This window comes from Meles meles, chromosome 8, assembly GCF_922984935.1.
Source record: "Meles meles chromosome 8, mMelMel3.1 paternal haplotype, whole genome shotgun sequence".
In the NCBI taxonomy this organism is placed as follows: Eukaryota; Metazoa; Chordata; class Mammalia; order Carnivora; family Mustelidae; genus Meles; species Meles meles.
Window position 1 is genome coordinate 30,574,841 of NC_060073.1, and position 24,364 is coordinate 30,599,204.

At 48.1% G+C, this 24,364-nt stretch overlaps 1 protein-coding gene across 1 annotated transcript; it reads left to right on the forward strand.

Annotated features, from left to right (window-relative positions):
* Window positions 1-6,165: 6,165 nt before the first annotated feature.
* C8H11orf91 (chromosome 8 C11orf91 homolog) lies at window positions 6,166-9,374 on the forward strand. The gene is made up of 2 exons (XM_046016257.1): window positions 6,166-7,374; window positions 8,891-9,374. The coding sequence occupies exons 1-2, from the start codon at window positions 6,882-6,884 to the stop codon at window positions 8,974-8,976; spliced, it is 579 nt and encodes a 192-aa protein (XP_045872213.1). The 5' UTR covers window positions 6,166-6,881; the 3' UTR covers window positions 8,977-9,374.
* Window positions 9,375-24,364: the final 14,990 nt, after the last annotated feature.

Below are 24,364 nucleotides of genomic sequence, written 5' to 3' on the forward strand. Positions count from 1 at the left end.
TTAATCAGACAGAGTCTGATTTCCTTGCATAAACAGTCTGCAGGTAAGCAGCTGGCATCAGGTCAGCTGCTCAGCAATGTCTGGGCTTCCCTCCTGATCACAAAGTAATTGCAGAAGTTCCAGCATTGCATCCAAGTTCAAGGCAGGAGATCGAGGTTGAAAGCTTCGGTTGTTTCTGTCACTCTTATCAAGAAGAGTATAATCTTTCCCAGAAATCTCCCAGCTATCTGGCTGGAACTGTGTCTCATGGCCACACCTACCTGAAAAGAGGACCACACTGAACAAACTATTGATCCCCCTGCTTCCTGACCCTGAAGTTGCCTTGCATTTTGCTCCTCCTAAACCTAATTCTTAAACTTTCAAGTCCACGGCCTCTCTCATAGCCCTCCGTGTAAATTCTCAGCATTAACTTCTGTTGCTTTTGCTCAGAAAATTCTGACAGCCCTCCCCTCTAAGTGTTGCTGTCAGGATGACAAGAGAACACAGAATAGTAAGCGGTCAGTAAGTGTTAGCTACGACGATTTTACCCAAGGCTGCACAGCTCGTTGGAGCTGGTCAACCTTCCAAGCCCCTGTATGCTCCATTCCACTAAATTGCCTCTCAGGCTCCAGTTTATTAAACAATTTGCTCACTCTGCAAGTACAGAGGGACACGTCGACCCAGGGAAAAAGAATAAGGGCTGAACTGTATTTTCTAGAAACTTTTATAAGTAGTGGACATTGTGAAGGCAAGTGGGCATGCCTGGCCCCCAGGTCCAGACCAACACAGTGGTTAATTCAGATGAGTAATAAAGGAGAGGCTGTTCCCAGAATAGCTGGCCCCTTGAATTGTGGTAAGGCAACTTCCAAGCAGAGCCAGGCCCCTGCCAGGAAGAGGACAGGGGCCAGATGCCCGGCTGTGACCCTGTCCTGAGGGCTGGGGGCCCGTGGGGAGGCCGGAGGAGGTGCCAGTGGGGTCTACCCCCCTGTTTAGAATGCCAGCTCTGGTGCTGACCAGCCACAGGCCCTCAGACGAGGTGCTTAACCTTCCATGCCTCAGTCTCTCATCTGGAAAATGGGGATAATAACACCTAGTGCTTGGTCATTAAGAAGATTAATGGAGTTAAGACAAGTGTGTGGCATGCAGCAGCCTCGCTTGGTGAGTTTGCTATCAGTATTCTTGGCGGGACAACCAAGCTGTGGTTTCCGGGCTTTAGGCCTTGCTAAATTATCCAGAGTGGGTTTGGTTAAAAGTGACGTTAGAAGTGACATCCCCCCTTCCCCGCTCCATTTTCCTCATCAGTTTACCAGGGCTTAATGGTGAACTAAAGAATCCACCCACAACTGTATTATCACAATAGCTGGTCTTTATTGAGCACCTACTATATGTCCCAGGTACTGCTTATTCATATCTTCATCAAACACACCAACCCTGGGGCATCGATGTCATCTTCATTTTATCCACCAGAAAATGGAAGTTCAGAGAGCTGACATGATCTCCCCCAACTCACAGAGTCGTGGGTTCAAGCCTCCATTCTGACTGAAATAACAAAATACCATAGACTGGGGGCCTTGAGCAACAGACATTTATTTCTCACAGGTCTGGGGGGTGGAAAGTGCAAGATCAAGTCTCTGGCATATTCAGTGTCAGGTGAAAACACACTTCCGGGTTCACAGACATCATTCTTCTTCCTGTGTCCTCACGAGGCAGTTGGGGCAAAGGAGATCTCTGGGGCGCTTCTTCTAAGGGCTCTAATCCCCTTCATGGGGGCTCCATCCTCATGAACTCATCATCTCCCAAAGACCCCACCTCCTAACATCTTCCTCTTGGGGGCAGGATATCAACATAGAGATCCGAGGGGACACAAACATGTACTCCATCACAACCCTGTCGTACTCCGAGCCACAAGCACTACATGTTCCAAAAAGACATCCAGAGCCACAACAGGCTTGGCAAATCACCATGCGCCTGTAAAGGGGCTGGGCCCCTGGGCACGATGAGACCCGCAGCCATGTGTCTAGATGCAGAGCTAAGGTGCTGAAGGGCAGTGGGAGGCCCAGGGGAGCAAACCCAGAAGAAGATTTCTTATCTCCAGCAGGCTACGATGAGGGAACCAGCAACCCACGTTCTTCCTGGCTGAACAAGGCAGGGGGAAATTATAAACCCCAACCGCCATGAAAGAGTTCAAGTCAGTGTTGAGAGAAACCCCCACCCCACTATGTCATCTGTCTTAAGGGTGACACGTCAGCCCCTCTTCTGAGATGGGAGATAGATGAGTCTCGAGAGAGCACCAGGCCTGTCTTTGGCCCACTCTCCTCTGTGCCAGTAAAGGCTCTTCCCCTGCGGATGAGGCCTGAGGTTTTCCCACCGGGCCTGGCCCTGGAGAGCTGGGCTCAGTTCAGAGGTTCAGTCCTGGCAAACCCACCTAGTTTCTTTTCTTTCTTTCTTTCCTTTTTTTTTTTTTTTTTTTTTTTTTAAGATTTTATTTATTGGGCGCCTGGGTGGCTCAGTGGGATAAAGCCTTTGCATTCGGCTCAGGTCATGATCTCAGGGTCCTGGGATCGAGTCCCGCATCGGGCTCTCTGCTCGGCAGCGAGCCTGCTTCCCTCCCTCTCTCTCTGCCTGCCTCTCTGCCTACTTGTGATCTCTCTCTGTCAAATAAATAAATAAAATCTTAAAAAAAAAAAAAAAGAAAAAAAAGAGACAGTGATCTCTGTCAAATAAATAAAATCTTTTTTTTTTAAAGATTTTATTTATTTATTTGACAGAGAGAGATCACAAGTAGGCAGAGAGGCAGGCAGAGAGAGAGGGAGGGAAGCAGGCTCGCTGCCGAGCAGAGAGCCCGATGCGGGACTCGATCCCAGGACCCTGAGATCATGACCTGAGCCGAATGCAAAGGCTTTATCCCACTGAGCCACCCAGGCGCCCACCCACCTGATTTTCAGACCTAGAACCACGTCCTCCAACAGACCTGTATCTGCGAAGAAGGACCTGAGTGAGTGTCTCTCGCAGCTGGTTCCAAGTGCAGGCAGGGAGCTTGGGTGTCGGAAATCGAATCCCTTCGGCCCCAACAGGCTGGCACTTAATGGGAAATTTGAGTAGTGAGGCAAGTGCTGCAAGAGCTTTTGAGCCCAGGGAGGGAAAGAAAGTTTCTATTTAAAACAGATGTAAAAACAAACAAAAAAACAGATGTAAGCCTGCTCTGCGTTTTCATCACCAACTTGACGTTACCAGACACTTCTTTGCAGAACAAATTTGTAGGGTTTTGCATTAACCACTGTGGTTTGTTAGTACCCCATAAGGACTTCACCTCACCGGGATTTGCCTCAGTGCATGCTCATTGTAGCATTTTCCTGTTGTGTAGTTGTTGGAAGAAACCACCTTTCTTTTAATCTACCACTTGTAACATCAGGATTGTTTTATAATTGGGCCACCCAGGATAAACACTGTTCAGATTACCCTGAAGTTAGGGTGAAAAGTCTGTAAGCTTTTTCTCTTTGGATATATGGATATATTTCTCTTTGGAATGGATATATATGAATAAAAATGTGATTAGATTACATCATTTAAAAAACATACTGCAAAATCTCTTTCCCTTCTAAGGCTCTTTAATATATAATAAGAGTTAGCATCACTGAGCATGTTCTATGGCCAGATACTTAGACGGCCTCCTTTCAATCTCGCCAATTTAATGAGGAAGTACCATTGCTATTCTTATTATATAGATTAAAAAACCGAGGTTCAGAAAGGTTCATCCACACAGCTCAGTACATAGTAGATCCAGGAGTTGGTCCCAGGTCTGAGTCCAAAACTCTGGTTCTTACCACTACTGTGGTTCTGTAGAAGTAGGAAAAAATCTTTTCCTCTACCCTCTTAGGTTCAGTAGCTGGGTCATGTGGATTAAACCAACAAAAGACAGATTAACAGTAGATAAGATTTATTTTGCATGCACATGGGGCCTCACAGAAAAGGTGTGAAAACCCAAAGAAACATTTGGGCTTGAAAGCTGATAAGCCATTTTAACAAAAGGTGATAAAACTGTAGACAAGAGACAAGACAAAGAAAAAGAGGGTTGGTCTTCTAGAAGTCATAAATTGTGGGAAGGTGGATACATGGGGGAAACTCACTGAAGGTTAGGGTTGTGTAATAAAATTAGTTTATTCAGACTCAAGTCAGTGCCATCTCCAGTGAGAATTATCATCTCTTTTTCCTGGTATGGGAGTGGGGAGCAGATACCTTCACAAAGGGAAATGGATATTACCCTCATCAAAGGAAATTTATACCCTGCTTTTAGGCAGAAAGGGAGAGGACAGAACTTCTCCTGTGTCTGGTTTTCTCAGTTGCCTTCAACTTATAATAATCTGTATTCCAAAGTGGCATATTTTGGTGTGCTATATTCTGGTCCCCTCAGTTCCCCAAACACATAACACTGTTTTAAAAGTTCTCAGATACGAACACCTGGATGGTGCAGTCAGTTAAGCACCCAGCTCTTGGTTTGGGCTCAGGTCATGATCTCAGGGTCCTGAGATGGAGCCCCATGTCAGCCTCCGCACAGAGTCTGTTGGAGACACTCCCTCCCACTCTGTCCCTCCCCCCCCCTCCTCAAATAAACAAATACATCTTTTTTTAAAAGGTCTCAAATATTTATTGAGTTCTATTATATGCTCAACATCATAAGGCTGAATTCTTGTCCTTGAGGAGCTGGCAGCTAAGTACGGGAAGACAAACCTGCTCGGCTTCAGACAAGTCCCTCAGCGGGAACAGCTGCTCTTTACGCTTGGACAGAGTTTCTAAGTTTCCAAGTAAGTCACACACATCATTCTGTCTTCTATTGGATCATCACAAACAACTGTATGAGGTAGTCTGGTTCTGTTATTTTTATTTTACAGGAAACCCTCTTAGAAGTCAAGCCACTTACCCAAAGATACCCAGCTTGGACATCTGAGTGCCCGCTGTTCTGTTGTATATGTTACAGAATTTTTGTCCCCTTAGTGCCTGCGGTTCTTGGTCATGCGTCTTGGAAGAATGAAGAGGTAGACCAGACGAAGAGTGGTGGGCAACAAAGCGAAGTTCATTGAGCAAGAGTATTAAGCTCCCAGAGAGGGAGGGAGTGTGAGTGGGTTACTCCCAGAGTGTCTAAGTTTAAGGGTTTCTTTCTTTCTTTTCTTTTTTTTTTTTTAAGATTTTATTTATTTAACAGAGGGAGAGATCACAAGTAGTCAGAGAAGCAGGCAGAGAGAGAGGAGGAAGCAGTCTCCCCGCTGAGCAGAGAGCCTGATGCGGGGCTTGATCCCAGGACCTTGAGATCGTGACCCGAGCCGAAGGCAGAGGCTTAACCCACTGAGCCACACAGGCGCCCCAGTTTAAGGGTTTCTATGAGCTCTTCCGTGGAGCTGTCTTAAGCAGTCAGGGTGTGCTGAGTAGTGCCAACCAGGGCTTTAGTCAGATATCTGCCTACTTACTAGGTTAATGTCTCTGTGCTGATGGTCTTTTTTTGCTAACATCTGTGGGTGTGTCTTAACTGTCCCTTGCCTGTGATGTCACCAAATGCCTTGTGGTTAATTGTCTTATTCAAGGACGTTTTGCAGAAGTCATTTCTGCAAAGGCTGCAAAGCAAAATGTTAGTGTGGTCTTTTCTAAGTTGCAAAACAGGCCATCAGTGCTGTTTTATTTTAGCTGTTCTGACTCCATATTTCCTTGTTGGGACCCTGGACTATCTAACTGTCCAGGTCACTCCTAACATCTATACACACACACATACATACATGTACACACACACAGAGACCCCTATATGAACCATATGTATACAGCCAATGCATTTATGCAGCATTTGCCAGTGGAGCTCCTACTGACTCAGATCTTGGCTGGCCCCCACCCATCTTTGTCCATTCACTCCAATAATCACTAGGGGGAGGCTTTCAAGGAAATTTACTCCCCCTCAGTCTGTGGCTAATAACACAGGCTACTCAGGTAAAATGAGCAGGACAAACCTCTTGGACAGTATGTACAGGTTCCTCTTAAAGAATGGGTCAGCTATTCGAGGTGGGTTCAGCAGGGGTTTTTTGGTGGCTTGTTTCCTGTTAGCGCCTAATAATGTGTCCGGAAAAGAACTAAAGTAAACTGCATTTCATTGAAGACATTCTACTTCAGATCTATTACAAATTCATCCCAGGGTCCCGTTCTCTAGAATCTTTCACAACACTGGGAAATTTGGCAGAAACATGCGTTGGCTCTACCAGCCGATCCCCATCAACCTCTTCTCCTTTGCCTCCTGTTGTAGAGGATGAAAATTCATCTCCCCAGATACCTTGCGGCGAGAGCTGCTAAGGCTGTGGCAGGGGGCGGGTTTCTAGGAAATATTTTTCTCCCTGTGAAAGGAAAGGGAGACTGGAAAATGTATTCTTGCAGTTCTGGACAGCTCCCTGCTTCCTGTTCTTGTCTGAGGTTCTGTGCGGAAGGGAGATGTGAGATGGAAGGTGGGGCCGAGGGCGCCACAGCAGGGGAGCGAGGCCTGTGGAAATGTAAGGGAGTTGGAAAGAATCAAGGGGCGGGACCGGATCGGAGGCTGGAGGATAGCGGATGTGGGGCGATCGCCGAGCGTAGCGGAAAACCAGGGGTGCGGATAGGGCGGACGAGAGTGCGCCTGCGAGACTTCCAGGCCTCCCGCTCTCCCCACCCTCTCCCACTGCAAGGACTCGGCCAGCCGTCAATGGGCGGGGCACGTTCTGGGGCGTGACCGGCCGGACCATAGAACCCCGCCCGTTCGGGGCGGGGCTGGCCGAAAGGGCGGGGCCGCGCTCCGTCGGGGCGTGGCCTGTAGAACCTCAGAATTCCCGCGACTCGGGGCTGAGGCTCGCGTCTCCCGGCGCGGGGTTCCTCCCACGCAGACTCCCATTCAAAAGATGCCGAAGGGGCGGCGCGGCAGCCAGAGCCCTACCATGAGCCAGCGGCCGGCCCCACCCCTCTACTTCCCTTCCCTCTACGATCGTGGCATCTCCTCGTCCCCGCTCAGCGACTTCAACATCTGGAAGAAGCTCTTCGTGCCGCTGAAGGCGGGCGGGCCGGCGGCGGGCGGGGCGGTGGCGGGGCGGCCCCTGCCCCAGGCACCCCAGGTTCCGGCGCCCCCACCGCCGCCACCGGGCCTGGGGCCTCCCAGCGAGCGCCCCTGGCCCCCGCCCTGGCCCTCCGGCCTGGCCTCCATCCCCTACGAGCCTCTGCGCTTCTTCTATTCGCCACCGCCGGGGCCCGAGGTGGCTGCCTCGCCACTGGCCCCCGGCCCCACGACCCCCCGGGTCGCCTCCGCCTCCCACCCCGAGGAGTTGTGCGAGCTGGAGATCCGGATTAAGGAGCTGGAGCTGCTCACCATCACTGGGGACGGCTTCGACTCTCAGCGCTGTGCGTGACCTTGCCCGAGTCCCCTCTTAGCCCGCCTTGGCTCGCTCCTTGGCTCCAAGCCTTCCTAAACCTCTCCCCCGCAGTGTGGCCTCCGGCCCAAACTCTAGCCCCTAGCTGGAGCCTCCAGCCCCAGGAATCCCAGATCCCAGATCAACTCCTCCAGCATCCAGCCACACCTCCCAACGCCCCGACGCCCCCATCCTGGATTTCAACCGAAGTCTTCCCTCACCACAGTCAGGATTTCATGAACACTTTTGGCCCAAACTCCACTCTCCTTCCATGCTGAGCCCGTTTGGTAATCTGGACTCTGAGCCTCCAAACCTAGAACTCAAACCACCACAGCCCCCATCCCTGCACTTTAAACTTTTACACCGTGACACCCCTCCTCCCACCGTGGTAGTAATATTACCGTCACCCACCACACACACCCCCTACCTCTACAGACCTGAGCTTTAGTGTTTATTTTCAACTTTGGTCCTGAATGGGAGTGGGTGGAAGCAAAGGTCAGTTGGTGTGTCTGTGTAGGTAGACACTCCAACCTAGATCTGTAGATGGGAATTGTGCGAGACCCAGGAAGCTTAGTGCTGGAAGGAAACCTCCCTGTGAACCCTGGCCTTGATCCCGGAAGCTGTCTCACCAGGGTCCTGAGCTCTGATCTCTGACTGTAGATTTTTTTTTTTTTAAAGATTTTATTTATTTATTTGACAGAGAGAGAGATCACAAGTAGGCAGAGAGGCAGGCAGAGAGAGAGGAGGAAGCAGTCTCCCCGCAGAGCAGAGAGCCCGATGCGGGGCTCGATCCCAGGACCCTGAGATCATGACCTGAGCCGAAGGCAGCGGCTTAATCCACTGAGCCACCCAGGCGCCCCTCTGACTGTAGATTTAAAGTCTTAGGGATCTGGACCAGGGCAGACCAGGTGAGCTGATATGGGCAGGATTCCTCTAGCTTGCAAGCTAACTGATCCTTCCCATTGGAGGGTAAAGTTAAGTCTGATTCTACTCCCATAAGGACCTATCACACTGTGGAATATTCAGTAGCCATAAGCTGTTCTGCAGACTTTGTCTTCCCATCACCTGTTCTGACTAAGGCTTATAGTATACCAACGGAGGAGGGGATATTGCTCTAGAAAGACCATCCCCACTATTGTAAACAAAACAAAACAAACAGGTTAAATTGGCTCCCCTGCCATACAGGGAAGGGGAGTATGAAATAACCTAAATGTTTAGGTTAATGTGGCCATGAGAATGGTCCCCAACTCATCAGGCACCCCCTGTAAGGTCCTTTCCCCACAACCATGGAAAGAATTCCTAGAAGACAGGCTTGTCTAAGTCCTGGATTTCTTTATTACATATTCTCCACTTAAACATGTTTTGTCTGTTAGGGGTTTTTTCCTACCCATATTGGGTTTTGGGTTCATGCAGGGAACACACAATTGCTTCCCAGAAGCTTACTTTGGAACTGTTAGAAAAGCCCTTATCTTTACTACAGCTGTAGTTTGTTTTTTGCTTTCCTGCAGATAAATTCTTGAAGGCACTGAAAGATGAAAAGTTACAAGGACTGAAGACAAGGCAGCCTGGAAAGAAGTCGGCCTCTCTCTCCTGAGGATCGGCTCACCAGAGCCTGGGCAGCCGCCTCCTTAGGTGTTAGTGCTTAGATAACGTGTCCCGTTTGTTGTCATTTCAAAGATCGTTATTTTCTGTTCTGTATTTACTGCTGTTCTCACTGCTCCCAGCATGTGCTCCACATACAGTGCCCACTTGTGGGGTAAATCTCATGGTCTGTCTCCTCTCTGTGCTGCTGCTGGGGAAGCTTTCTCACAGGGTCTGGAAGCTGCTGAGACCAGAGGAGGGGACACCCAACACTGCCACGTGAAAGGAATTGGGAAAACCCAAGGGCAATATGTATTTGGTTTGCTGTTTCCCTGCTCAGAAAGGTTCTTTAAAGCCTGAAACAAACAGTTTGTTCTCAAACAGCTTTAGTCCTGGGAAGTGTTTTGTTTAATAGTTTTGGGGCCCAAAAAACTCTGATAATCTGATCAAAGCTATGGTCCTTCCTAGAAAATCACATATTCAAGAAATACCGAGGGCTTGTTATGTGCCCTCCGAGATTCAGGATTGGGAGTAGGAGAGACCTAGACAATAAACACAAGTAAGTAGATCATAATACAATATCATCGATGACCTGCCAAGGGGTAAACAAAAACGGTAGGGCAAGGTTGCTCAGGAGGGGTCAGAGGAAAGCAGGGTGGTGTTTCAAATACGGTTTTTGGAAGAGGTAACATGTAAATAAGGTGTGGAGGAAGTTGAGGGTGATAGCCGTATGACAGCTGGGGGAATATTCCAGGCACAGGGGGGCCAGGGCAAAGGCTGAAGGTGGGAGTATACCCAGTGTTTGAGGCCCGCAAGAACCCAGGTGGCTGGAGCGGGAGGAGTGAGGGAAGCATGGTAGGGCTGAGTGCAGAGCGTCCTTCCCAGTGGGACTCTGCAAACATGGGACTCTGGGTTCTACTCCGAGTGGAGTATGGAGTGGTTAGAGGGTTTTCAGCGCGTGATCCCATCTGACCAGGGCTGCTAAGGTGAGAATAGACTTAAAGCAGGAAGCATGGAAAGCAAGTAGGAGGCTTCATAACAATACAGCTAAGCCAGAAGCAGTGGTGCCGCCCAGTGTGGTCCAGGCCCCGCTGCTCTTTCCCCCTTGCTGGATTAGAGGTGTCTATGGCCTGCGGGGTACCCACCACTGCCACCACCCCTGCCGCCAGGTGCAGTCTCTCTGGCCAGAAGGAGCAAGAGCTCCGCAACACAAGCGCACGAATAAAAAAGGAAGTAGTTTAGGAAACAGTGTAACATTTTGACGCTTGGCATCTGGATTCCCCTGTGCCCTCATTCTGCCTGCAGCCACGGTAGATCCTAGCCAAAGGTTTTGTGACATTTGGGCTTCCTGCAAAAGAGAAGCGACCAGTGAATCCCGCGTCTTAGAATCGGAGCGGGAGGCGGTGTTTGGGAGGGGGCGTGGTCAGCTCTGACCAATAGCACCGATCGCCCGGCACCACGTGCCTGAGACGCCCTCTTCGAGCTGGCAAGGAGGCCTTAGAGTAGGTGATCTTGTCAAGAGTAGTTTTGGCTCAGTGAGGGGAATCTAACGCCTGACCAGAGTTGCTTTTAAGAGAAGAGGGTGGAGGTGAATTGGAGACCGTGTGTGGAGAAGACTCTTGAGAGGCGGTTAGCGGCCTCTCAGAGCAGTAACTGGCAGGGCAGGCGGGGTTGAGAGGTCTTTATTAAGGGAGAAATTACTGCTTGTTTGTGGTCGGGCAGAGGGAGAAGAAGTGATGCTGTAGATGAGGCCTGGCTGAAATGGTGTCCTCGAGTGGACAAGAGAGGTGGGACCTACTTTACAGCGGAAGGATCGGAGTCACGTGGAAGCAGAGACGGTTCCTCTGCAATCACAGGAGGTTCCGTCCGTGGTGTGAGCATGCAGATGCCGATAGATGGAGAAACCCGGTAAGTTGCAGACCCTTGCCCCAAAGTTTGTGCAGCAACCTGTGTGCTTGACGCAAATGCGCATGCCTGCAAGGCCCCGCTGGAAACAGTGAAAGGGGTGCGGGGAGCCAGATGGAGAGTGGCGGGCTGGGGAGCCTAGGCGGGTGGTGGGGGAAGCAGCTGACCCTGACTTCCCACTGCTTGTTGCCCAGCCAGGAGGGTAACACGCTGCCAGGTACAGCTCCTGCTTTCTAAATCTTAGCGACGAATTCAGATATTTCCAGAACACAATTCGGACCAAATAAAATAAAGGCTGGACAGTCCGGTAGAGTTTGTAACCTCTGCTCTACCCATAGCAGTCCTCTCACCCAGGTCAGGGACTCCAGGCACGTCTCCCCTCCCCAGGAAAAAGGCAGACCTCCCCCCCCTTTTTTAATGTTGATTAAAAAAAAAAAAAGATTTTATTTATTTGACAGATAATAAGTAGGCAGAGAGGCAGAGAGAGAAGAGGAAGCAGGCTCCTGCTGAGCAGAGAGCCCCATGTGGGGCTCAATTCCTATCCTATTGCTCGGGGGCTGGCTGCTGTTGGAGAAGCTCCCTCCTTCACTCTGAGAAACTTCTGGCTGTCAAGGCCAGTGAGAGGGGCTGGACAATTTTAATGAGAGGCTGGGGAAAACCAAGGGCGGAACATCCAGTGGGGGCCTGTTTCCCATTTCCTCTCCAGTCCCAATAGCTCTGGTCTCCTGCTAACCCCTAACCTTACCCCCACTTGAACCCCCCCATGTCCACAAGATTGGCCACCTCTGAAGGCACAGAGGAAGACAATTGGTATAAACAATCTTATTGAATCCTCATCATCACCTTGTGGAATAGGCACTACTCCTGGCATGTTTTAGGGAATGAGGGAAGAGAGCTTCCCCCACCAAAAAATGCAAGAGACTGTTTGCCAAAGAAAAAGATGTTGGCAGATGAAAATGATAGGAGTCCTGATTGAGAGAAGAACATATGCAAAGAATAATAGCTGAAGGCTTTACATGCTGGAGCCAGCTTGAATAGCTCGTGAGCACCAACTGCTAAAATTCCAGAGTTTTGTCAGCTGGTTGTTAAATACAGCCATTATTAAAAATTAAACTGGGTCAACTCACAATTAGACTGTATTTACAACTAAGTTAAAGAATACTCAAAATCCATCGCAGCCTATTTTGTTTCATTTTACATTTCCCTATGTTCTTGAGGTGATGTCCATGGCGCCGCTATAGTTGGCGGAAATACTATCTAACAGTGTACTAACGTGTATTACTTCCTAAGAATGTCACATTGGCATATGATATTGACCATCGTGAGAGTTTTTACACCATGGAAATTGGCGAATGTACAAATCATGTTTGTTCCTGCCCACCTCCACTCCCCCAAAGGGTTGGGTGTTAAACGTTTACTAGCACACCACCAGATAAATGAGAAATAAAAATGCCACTTTGTTCATAACTGAGCTAAAGAGAAAGCTGCTTTGAAGCATTTGAAGTTGGGTTGAAGGTATAAATGAGGCCCCTTTCTTCCTCTGGCCCCATTTGCCCACTCAGTTATAGATATTGATGAGGCAGGAAAACCCCTGATCAGTCCTGCCCCCAAGGAAGGCTTTACCTTGAAATAAATAGGCTTTCATGGAGCACATGGGGACTGACTTTTAAGATGTAGTAAGCCTGCCCACTGGTAATATGGTGCCCAAGGAACATTCTGGACTCTGGCCAATCAGATTTGTGACTTCTACTTTCTGGTAATTAGGGTATAAGGGAGTACAGAGATAATAGCCTGAAGGTTGGAGACTGAAGTCCCTCCTCTCCAGTGGTAACCGTTTTGAGCAAGATGGAACAGAAAACTTGATTAAGCGTGAAAGTAGCTATTTATATCACATCCCTTTCATCCACAGATCTGTTAGTCCTGAGAGAAATAGAAAATTCAGGTGAAATGGGAAAACCTCCTTCTGCTTAATGCAAGTAATTTGGGCCCCACTCTATGGCCAAAGGAGTCAGGCAGGACCCAGCACCTGCAGGAACCTGGTTTCTCAGAACAGAAGAGAGGTCCAATCACAGCTTTAAAGCTTTCCCTAGAGGTGAACACCACTGGGTGCCTCATGGCTCACTGGCATTTTCAACCAGTGATTGTCTCCAGACATGTGACCTTGAGAAAGTCACCTAACCTCTCTGAGCCTGTTTCCTCATCTGTAAAATGGAGATACTGCTCTCACAGGATGGTTGGGTGGAGGACAAGAAATGAGATGACAGATGTGAGACCGCCCCAGTTGGGAGTCATTATTATTATTTTCTGGTGCATTTAGAACACTGTTCTCACTGTTGGGCTACAGGTGCAAGGAATGGAGGTGGCTGTGGGCTGTGACCTGGAAGGAGGCCTGCCTGCAGGGAGAGAGAAACTTCGAGTTTGCAGGGCCCCAAGGGCTCAGTCCTCCCCTAGGGCTCAGTCCCAAAAGAAATGATAAGGAGGTGAGTGGGGCTGGGAGGCAGTTTGGGAGGAGGTTTGAGTCTTTTCTGGAGAGGACCAGCTGCATTTCTCCCAAGTGGCATCATCTGCAGCAAAGCCAAGGGCTGAGCCTCTGCAGGTGGGTCCCCCAAGGGAGGGCTGTGGTCACCACCCAGCCTACTTGCGTCTGGCCACCCCAGGGCGTGGAAATGCGACTAGAGGGGAATCCGGGAAATATATCAGTGGACTGGGTTTCTTTTGGTTGTGGGGAAACAGAGGGCCACTCAAGCTAGCTTACTTAAATAACAAGAGGGCTGCCAGGAAGGTTCTCTGATTACAAGCAATAGAAACAAACATAAGACAAATGATAATTAAAAAAAAAAAATCCAGGCCTTTAGGAGGAAAGGAATGAGGATGCTACCAGCTCCACACCAGCCGCCAATCCTTGGAGAGGAAATATGACTGGCCCTCTGCCCCAGACTCCACGTCCATCTCTGTCCATGTCCCGGAGGGCGGGTGGCCGGCGTCCTGTGCCAGCAGCCCCCTCAGAGGCACTCAGAGTAGGGGAGCCGCTACCTTCTAAGATGCTGCCTGTCCCCTCCTGGGCCTCCTGCCAATCCAGCAGCTGCCCTCTTGTCTCCGGCTCCATGCTCCTCCGGTGCCTTCTTGCCCTGCCCTCCTGCCTCTCCTTCGTGGCTTCCTCCTAACTTCACTCCTCAGTGACTCACAGGACCGCTCCGGGTGAGCAATTTCCTATCACAGTTCCTCAGGGAGAGTGAGGTGGGGGAGGGGGATGGCTGGCTTGGAGGTAGGTCATGGAAGGTAGGTCCACTAGAGGAGTGGAGAGACAGGGCGGTCAAGGTCAAACAGTCCCTGGAAGATTCAGCTGGACGGGAAGGAGAATTCCTCTCGAGGGAGGAGGACCTGTCAGTGAGCCCATCTATCCGTTCACCCGGGACTATTTATCTCATCTCAGAATTTATTTGAATGCAGCCTGTCCATCACTCTGAAAACACTGCCCCTAAATTAAGCCTGTGTTCATTGTACTCACTCGTTCGTTCATTTATTCATCCAAGCCTTCTTTCAATGAAGCAGGTGCTTAATTTCTCTGAGCCTCTTCTCATCGGGAAAATGTACATGGCAATTCCCTGTGCCTGGGGTTGTTTCAGAATTACTGAGATAATGTGCATAAAACCGCTCAGCTTGGGACCTGACACCATCCATTGGCTTGGTAGGGTTTGCTGGCCACGTTTTGAGTCAGGGTTTCTGGTCATGATTGTGGGGGGGATCCGCTAGGGGGCGGCCTGAACTTGGAAGAACTTGTGAGAGGATGGAACAGAGTTCCCTTCCCTTCCCTTTCCAGTCCGCTCACATCCAGAAGTGCATTTATCAGCTTGTTCATTATTATCCAGGAGAAAATCCAGTTTGGAAACCTGGAGGGAGGAGGACACATTGTGGCCATTGGCAGGATTCATTGCAAAAATAAACACAGGTGGCAGGATTCATTGCAAAAATAAACACAGGTGCAGCCCGGGGCCTTTCCCTGAGGCTGCAGGGGGCTGCCTGCTGAAAGCCCCATTTTACTCCCACAGGGACAGGGGTGCCGGGTATGCGGTGAAGGGGGTGCAGGATCTCTTTTCAGAACCAGTTTGAAGATGAAAGTCCGGTTCACATGAATAACCTGAAGCCGGACTGAACTCATTAACATTTATTGTTTGTGTGGGTCTACTTGGGCGGCGATGCCAACATTTCACAGACTGGGGGCTTAAACAACAGACATTTACTTCTCACAGTTCTGCAGGCTGAGAAGTCCGAGGTCAAGGTGCCGGCCAAGTCCTGTTCCTGATGAGCTCTCTTCCTGGCTTGCAGTGCGCAGAGAGCTCCAGCGTCTCCTCCTCTTCTTATAGGCACAATTTTCCCCTCTTGAGGACCCCACCCTCATGACCTCATCTAAACCTAATTACCTCCACAGGCCTCCATCCCCAAATACCAGCATGTTGGGGATTAAGGCTTTGACCTATGGTTTTGGGGTGTGGTGGGGGTGGCACATGTCAGTCTGTAGCATCATTTACACTGTATTCCCATTTATTCCTCTCTCCTGTCATTTATCTATTTGTCCAACCATTAATGGATGACAATAGATAAATGGGCAGATAAACAGTCCATAAGTATATTCATTTATACCTACTTACATATAAAAAGAATCAAACATAAATATATAAAAATAAAGATATTTATCTGCGGACCGCTATTTGCCTATTATCTGTTATTATTGTTACCCACGAATGGGTGGATGGTCTGATCTGTGTTGTCTAGTAGAACTTTCTGCAGTGGTAGAAATGTTCTAAATCTGTGCTATTTAACATGGAAGCCATTAGCCACATGTGGCCATTGAGATTTGACATGCGGCTAGTACAACTGAGGAACTGAATTTTAAATTTTGTTTCATTTTAATTATTATATTTCAGTTTAAGCTGGGTTTGTGGCTGCTGTATTGGACCTTTCAGGTCTAGACAGAGGTCAGAGACACAGTTTCCCCTTTAACTGATTGGATTGTGTTGAGTTTGGAAAATCTGGGGTTTCACGCAGACTTTGTTTTCAGAGTTAACTGAGAGGGGAATGGGTGAAAGTGGCTTCTCTTTATAATGAGGAAACCAAAGCTCAGAGCTGTGACGCCTAAGGGGACAGAGCTGGTCAGCGGTGGAGCCTACCCGCCACCTCCAGGTGGCAGTTCCTTCCTCTGTGTGAGCCTCTGGGTGATGTGGGAGGAGTCGCAGGACAACGAGGACAGCCCCACTTGACCAAGGTTCGCTGTGTGAGCTTGTATGTGTGTGTGCGCACGTGCCATGTACACGTGCGTGTGTGTATGCGTGCACACGCGCCATGTATGCGTGTGTGCGCGTGTCCTCGTGCATGCGGTTGTGTGCATGAGCAGCCCTCTTGTAGAAGGAGGTTGTGTGAGCCTCTGCACCAGAAAGAGGACAGTGAGCAAACCTGAATTTTTCACTGCACCCTTCTCCATCCGTCCAAAAGAGACCGTTTATTTTTGGTGCGTTTCAAGGACTGGTGTAATTTTATAGTCTGTTTTAGGGAGAGATCAATAGGCTCTGATGGGGCCAATTCTAGCAATGGAAATGTTGTCTTGGGGTCTGAGCACAAGAGAGGCTGATGGGGTTTCAAGACACTCTTAGGGCTTCTTCACACCCCCGCTGTAATGCCAAACCCACCAGTACCAACTATCAGCCACCAGTTACTAATGGACTCCTCTGTGCCAGGCTCTGCGCTCAGCACTCTACACCGTGAGTCTTACTAATATTTCCAGTCCCAACCCATGAGAAAGGATGTCCTTCCCGCCACTTACAGAGCTACCAAGACATGTACAACTAGGACGTGGCCAAGCTGCTCCAGAGCCCAATCACTTAAACCTTCAGCTCATTTTTTGGTAACTGGTTTCAAACTATGATATTTTCCCTCTTCCCTTCCCGCCCACCTCAGCCAGCTGCTATCAAGAACTTTTGTGTGAGCTAATATCCAAACCACCGGAACTCTGGACTCTCAGGCAGGAACAGGCAAGGTTTCTCCTGATTTCAGCGCAGGAGAGCTTCACTTGAACAACATGGTGCCTGGGCAATTACGGGGGCGGTGTCATTTTCCTCGGGCTTACTGTTTGGTTCTGGTAGTGAGTCCCCCGTCCTTCTTACAGAGCTAACTGTCCTTGCTGCCAGACCTTTAAATACACCACGTCCAGGCGTTTTGCAGGGACTTGCTTTGTGGGACTAGGGTCGAAAGCCCAGGATGAGTTGAGTCTTTTGACTGTTCTGAAGACTGACTCCCGGGCGTGGTGGCGCTGTCATCCAAAGAACATGTGGAACCTGTGGGAGTTCTCTGGCTTGGTCAGGTGGTGAAGGGCATTTCCTTTCACAGCACTGCTACCTGCCCGGGGTGTCCTGAGCTCGCCTCTGTCCTGGGGACTTATGGGTGTCCTGGACTTTTGAAAAGAGTTTGTTTACAGTGGGTGGCTGGAAGGGGCTGAGCATAAGGGTCACCCCTTCTGGGTGATCAATGGGCAATGTGTTGTTTCTGGGAAGATAATGAGTTCCCTGATGCTAGAAGTATTCAAGGAGGCAAATAAATACCAACAATCCATCATGCTCATAGATTACCAGGCAAGGTAAGCCAGGCATTCTCTCCCACCACTGCATTCACATCAGAGACTAGATCTTAGCTTCATTTCACAGACAAGGCTCAGAGAGGGGACATGACTTGTCCAAAAACTAGAATGAGGTAAAAGTGAGGTTCAAAGCCAGGTCTGGATGATTGTAAGTCCTAAAATGGGGATCCCTTTAACCATGTGATAACAATGGGGATGGTATAGATTCTGAGCGAGAGTAAAACCTTTAAAAAAGATTTTCTGTCCTCTTACTCCCTGTGTAATTTAAAATCAAGACAATTCCCCCATTTCCACCCCATGGTAACTACATTACCTTTTTTGCCCTAAATATCAAGCCATATTTAACACTCTTCATCTCCCTCCCACCTCCTGTTCATTCCCCTCTGGCTCTCCTTTTGAATACCTGCCTCCCCGAAGCCCTAATTCTGCTTACACTTTGATGGGGTAAGCCAATGTCATGCATACAGGGCGTGAGGTTTATCCTGTGTTGATTGCAGGGTACAAAGCTGGATAATTTCCCCACTGAGTTCTCTTCCAACTCAAAGAGGCTGGGGTCCTATAATTTCAAAAATCCCAAGATACATCCTTCCATCACATGGTGATTTCTAATATTCTGAGAATTTGTAAATGCTTGTTAAAATCTTTTCCTCATGGGGAATGGAGAAAGAAATATTAAGAGAAGAGACATCCACTAACACCTTAGAAAGAAAATTACAGTAAGACAGCGTGCTTTATTTCATATGCAAATTTGCCAAGAAAAAACAAACATAATTTCAACTAAGCTCAACAGACAAATGCAGCAAAGAAAGGGTTTCATTGCAAAGCTCTACCTGGCTCGCCTATTGAGATTTGCTCCATAGAGCACTGTATTTCAGAGGTTGAACAAAAACCAAAACCCATTCGTTAATAATCCAGGGCATTCTGAACGGCACTTTATTGATATGAACAATGCGAAATGAGAGTGTTCGGTGTACTGTGGTTTCATTTGTAAAATATATGGCTCCTGAAATTTTCATTTGGATTGCATAGTATAGTCCCCAAACTGGTTATTCCTTTTCTGACAATTTGGGCTCCTGATTTCCTTTGATGGTGACAGCTCTGAAATTTGGGTTTATGACATTTGTTGATTCTTGGCAGTTAGCAATTTGCTCTCAGTCCCCAGGGGGATATTGTGGGCACCTTACTAACTAGTTAAAGGTCATGGATAAGAAAAACTGTGTAGCGTCATTAGCAGATAGCCCTGCAGTCTGTCCTTTCTAATCATAAATGTTTCCAGAAAGATGAGGACTTTGGTTTCATGTGGTTGCATTTAGATTTTAATTTGCCTACCTCTGATGAGGTAGAAAATCCGCAAATGAATGGTGGTTCTTCATATGTTGGGCTCTGTCTCAGGGATCAGTCTTCCTTGACTATGAGCTCCGTGAGGGGCAGGCACTGTGTCCTGCTCCCAGGTGAATCCTCATCATTTAGCCGGAGAAATGTTCGCTCAGCCAATGAGGGACTGAGTGCGTGACTCTGTGGAAGTTTCTATCCGTGCTTCCCATACAGTTCCAGTTAAATGAAAGGTTAATGATCCACAGGATAAAACTGTGCCCATAATACATGCCCCTGTCGGAAAGGCGGCCCAGTGGCCCTCCTTAAGCCCTTGTTTCTGCTCACTTGTGGCATCTAATTTCTGCTCTTGGCCTTTGGTTTCTTCACCTGGACTCATTCCGAAGAATGGGTCCCCCATGCACTGACGGCTAGTTTGGGACCTACCAGTTTTGGAGACATAATCTTAAATTAAAGAGAAGCCAACTTTTGGTTTCCAAAGCACCTAAATGTCAGTATATGAAGTAATTTGTGCCATTTGGCAGCCCTTTGTTTTCAGTCTAAAGACTTTCCAGGCTCTTTCTCTCGATGCTACCCAACTTGACCTAGGAAAGGGACTACTCCAGGAAGAGGCAAACAGATTTTGGCTTTGCCATTATGAATCCAAGCAGAGTAGGGTGAAGCATGAATAATGTAATCCAACGTCTGGCTTACTCATAGACCTTATGTCCCAAATCCAACTGTTTCCAAATGTCCCATAAGCAAGACATCTGGGTGGTAGCCTGATTTTTCATTAGGTTGTGTTGGCATCACTGGAGATGCGGCTTCAAGGGATGTGGCTCCCACGGGCCCTCTGGGTCTCCCAAAGGCTTTAGCTACCAGGACTGAGGAGCTGGGTGATGGAGTGGGTACCAAGGACAAAAGCAAACTCTCTGTGTTTAGTAAAGGCCCATCAGATCCAGAGCAAGCTCGTATAGCCCATTTCAGAGACCAGGGAACCTGGAGTGCCTTTACTTTCAAGAGTTTGCCAGAGCTCTTTGGTTTGGAGGAGGGGTTGGCAATGAAACTTGTGAAACTTTATTTCAGTTCTGAAGAGTCAGATGGCCTCTCCTTAAATACGAGTTTGTCCATGCATAAACGTGAACACTGAAATGTTGTTAAAATGAAGTGCCCAAGTGTGCGGACCAGTATTTGCCATAACCATACCTCCAAGAGATCACAGAGAGACTCAGAGCAATTATGTCTCCCACCAACCATCTGTGTACATTTTACAGGTAATTGGCCACTGACGACTCACTGCCTGGCTCCACATTCCTTCCTAGGTGCGTTCTTTCTGGCTTCCGGGGGCCAGCAGAGCTCATGAGTTGGGTGCCATGACAGTAACTCAAAGAAGTCTGGAGATGGTCCTTTGGAATAAGTTTGCTCTCCTCTTTCTGAGGGGGACCCCAGCAAGGAAAGGCTAGGGATTGCCATGTGTCTTTTCCAGCTCCCTGGGGGTCTGTGTCTGTCTGTCATTCTTGGGACTGAAGGAGGCACCACCACCTCCCTTTGCTTGATCATTTCATTTGCCCTGAAGGTTAAGAGCAGCCAGGATCCAGGAGGAAAGAAAAAGCAAAGGGGCGCCCTGGTCCTACTCTCCACCATGTGGAGCGCCCCAGAATCTTGTGGAAGCTCCAAGTCTATTCCTCATTGCTGCAGCAGGACAGTGGCTCTGGGGAGTACTTTTTGTGCGTCGGTGAGCCCTCTTTACAGAGTGGCAGGGAGAGGAGTAAAATTCAGCATCTGAGCACATCTGAATACTTGCGGAGAGCTTCAGCAGTTGGGGCTCCTGTGGGAAACAACATGCTTATGGTCCAAGCTGCCCAAATCTCAGCGGAGCCCGAAAGCTCAGGGTTGTGGCTCTTCACTAGCATGTGTGGACTCCCTTGAAACAGAGTTGGTTTTCGTTTGTCTATTTTCATTACAGGAGATAAGCTTTCTTACATATACTCTAAGTCTCCTTGGCCTCCAGGATACTTCTTACTCAGTATTCTGTTCTCTGAGACCTTTGCTTTGACTATAGCCCATCATGGCCTTTGAGTCTTGACCGGTCTGTTTCAACATCTCTTGCCAATAGATTTCTGTGTCTTGGTGTTTCTTACAGAGAGAATGCTGTTGGCTTAGCCCCATGGGCTGAGTTACATTTTTTCGTAGCTGGTCAGCCAATGAATTTTGGTTCCTGAGTCAGATGGGTCTCCTGTCCACTTGGCTTACATCAGAGGGCAGAGCATGGATATAACACACCGATAGGGCTGAACATAAGGCAGACATGATCGCTGGGACTAGCAAAGGCAGGGAAAGTAGGTGGTCTTGGAAGTTTATGTCCATGACCCATGGCATCCTGGACCCTTTGGGAGCTACTGACCTGGATGGGACTTCATTGTGCCCCAAGAAGGGCCTATGACTTATTCTGGCTTATATATATGACTATATTGGCTTATATATATGACTATATTGGCTTATTCTGCCCTGGGACACCATCTGCTCCAAGGACACAATCACGAGTAGGCTGGAACTGCTCCCTTGGGGCCTGTGGATGGCCAGGGAGAAGTTCTTCTTGGCTCATGAGCTCATGCCTCAGGTTGGGATGGCTTCTGACAGCACAAGGGGTCCCACAGAGCTTTGATAACTCATAGTAGATACTGCTGTGTGGTTGGGCTGTGAAGGGGACTCCATCTCACCATATGAGGGAGACAGAATGAGAAGCAGGCAGGTTTTGGGGTATGAAAACCTTTGCTTTTTATTTTATAATAAAAAATTCTAACAGCATATGAACGCTCTGTTCCCGGCAGAGGCCACGGACGTAGGAAGCTAATTAGAAAGCCAAGCATTAAGTGTCGACAGCAACAACTGAGCTGCCGTTCAGTACTTGTCTTTGCCTAACACCTAACGTGTGTGTGATGCGGTTGGTGGGGGTGGAGGGGGAGTGTGAGTCTGGGTTTTCCACTCGGAGTGACAGCGCACGTACACGTGCTCGCGTGGCCCCCAAATTGTTCAACAACAGCAACAACACAATACAGCAGGGATGAGGCTGGCTTTGCGGGCAGTTCCAAACTTAGGAACATCTTCATTTTTTTTCCTTTATGGAGGTTTTTAAAAACTTTATAGAATATGTGACAAATTAGTGGATAGAAAGAGCTAAAATATTTCATTAGAAAAGACTGAAGCTAGTGCTTCAGTAAGGATACCTTCAAACATACTTTTCAAAGCCTTTCGTATACAATCTGCCCCGTGCTCCTCACGCCCACCGTGGGTGGGCAGAAGCGCAGATGCCGTTGAACTCGTTTCACAGATGAGGAGTTGGAGAACGGTTTAAAGGGAGTTGCCTAAAGCCTTGACTATTTATGCCTTTTTCAAAATTTCCAGACCAGAGAATGATACTCTGATTCTGTTTGGTACAAACTTTCTCTCGGTTTGTTTGTAGGCGGGGGTGAAGTTAGACATAAGGAAGAGATGCGGGAAATAAGGGGAGGTCACAGTTAATTTATGTAAAATACATTGACAGTCTCCTTCTGTAATTTATAAAAGTCTGGCCAAGGTCAGAGAATGAAAATAATCAATTTCTAGAATTCATTATATAATGGCTTTCACTGAAGTATGGGTTTGACCTCTGGAGACAAATTCCGCCACATCACAAATTCCCCTGTCTGTGAAACGTGCATAATCAAGCAACTTAACATTGTCTAGAAGAATTTGTTTCTGGCACTATCATTCTATTTCTTGAATATTCCTTCCCAGAAGCCCCCTCCCTTTTAGCACTTACCATAGGATAGGATTCTATTCTGTAATCATTCACCTTAAGAAATCAAGAGATCTTCCAATTTTCAGGACACTTATATTCGGAAGGGCAGAGCCACAATAATATCAATTCAAAACTAATTTTGTTTCAAAGGCTCTATGGAGAGGCTCGCCAGCTTCCTCATCCATGCAAGTGGTTGGCTGTGAGCTACATTCATAGCACCTGAGCTAAGATCATGCAATTCAGCTTAAAAGTATTTACTATCTGCTGAGCAAGGTGTGGGGCTTCCTGGACCTTGACCAGAAATTGCTCCCAAACTCAGGATCAGTAGTACTGGGATGACCCGTGGTTGGGGCAGTGCTGGCCTGTCCCCCAGGGTTTCAAATGGGTTCATTCCCACATGATGGAAAGGTCAAGGATGACCTCTCTGCTCTGTGGCAGTGTCCACGGGGACTGCTCACCAGCTGTGTGGTATTCTAAGAGGGCCGGTCATTTCCAGTCCTGAGGAGCTTCCTTCCTTCTAAAGGTTCTGTCCACTTACGCTCCTCCTCTGGGTACCAGCCCCCAACAAAGGCTCTTACCGAATGGGTCAGTCCAGGGGGCCGTGCTGGTCTTACATGACTCTGCCTCCTTTATGACAGCTGATCGGAGAGGCATGTGACCCAAGGGTAGCTGACTCATCCATAGGCGGATGAGCTGAACCAACCAGACTCTCAAGATTTGGGCACAGAGACGGTAGTCAGACAGGGATGGGTACAGGAAAGACAAAGTGGTGTGGAGTGGGTCCTGGGATGGCTTTTCAGCTACATATACAATAATGAGAAAACAGAGAATGCTAGGAGGCCAAGGTAAGCAAGAGAAACAGAGGAAACAGAGAGAAACAGAGGAAAGTCCATATGGAGAGAGGATGTAAGAGAAAACGAGTGAGCTGTCTGTCTCCAGCCCTTTCCCGTACGGGTGCTGTGGTTAGTTTCTGTGAAATGGCCCTGTATTCTCTCCATCACCCCCCACACTTTGAGCAAGTCTGAATAGGTTTCTAGTCCTTGCAAAGGTCTTTGACTAGAATATCTTTAAGGCTGGACTGCAGGGAAGAATTTAATTTCTACCACTTGGACCCAAGTCGGTTACTGCTCCAAGTTAAATTACTCTATTTCCCTAAAAGTGTTTGGCTGTATTTTGTAAGCAAGGTCCAAACTATTTTCTGGTGTGTCGTAGAAGGAAGAGATTAAGTTTAAATTATGATTTCAGGGACGCCGGGGTGGCTCAGTTAGCTAAGCTGCTGCCTTCGGCTCAGGTCATGATCCTGGAGTCCTGGGATTGAGTCCCACATCGGGCTCCTTGCTCGGCAGGGAGTCTGCTTCCTCCTCTCTCTCTGCCTGCCTCTCTCCCTGCTTGTATGTACTCTCTCTCTCTGACAAATAAATAAAATCTTTAAAAAAAATTATGATTTCAGACCTTAGAAATAGTATCTGTTACTGTATTCATTAAACATTGAGTGCTTGAGTAGAAAAAGGTGCCTCATGTAGAAAAAAGCTTATTTTCCTACAATCAGTGTTTAAATTTTTGATCCGTTTCTCTAATTTCTGCCAGTTAGAGAAACATTTCTTTTTAGTTAGGTATTTAAATTCCTATCTTCCTCCATCTGTACTCTGATTTTTTTTTTTAAAGTTACAAATCTAACAATTTCCTATCCATTCTTCCATCAAGACCACTAAAAAAAGACATGGTTTTCGGCTGAATTTTTAAATTAGCAAATAATCAGTATAACCTCCGGGACCA

What these genes read in the sequence shown, in the direction of transcription:
- C8H11orf91 (XM_046016257.1), top strand. Translation starts at nt 6,882, where the DNA reads ATGCCGAAGGGGCGGCGCGGCAGCCAGAGCCCTACCATGAGCCAGCGG. An exon ending in CGGCTTCGACTCTCAGCGCT is followed by an intron (nt 7,375 to 8,890) that starts GTGCGTGACCTT and finishes GCTTTCCTGCAG; the next exon opens with ATAAATTCTTGAAGGCACTG.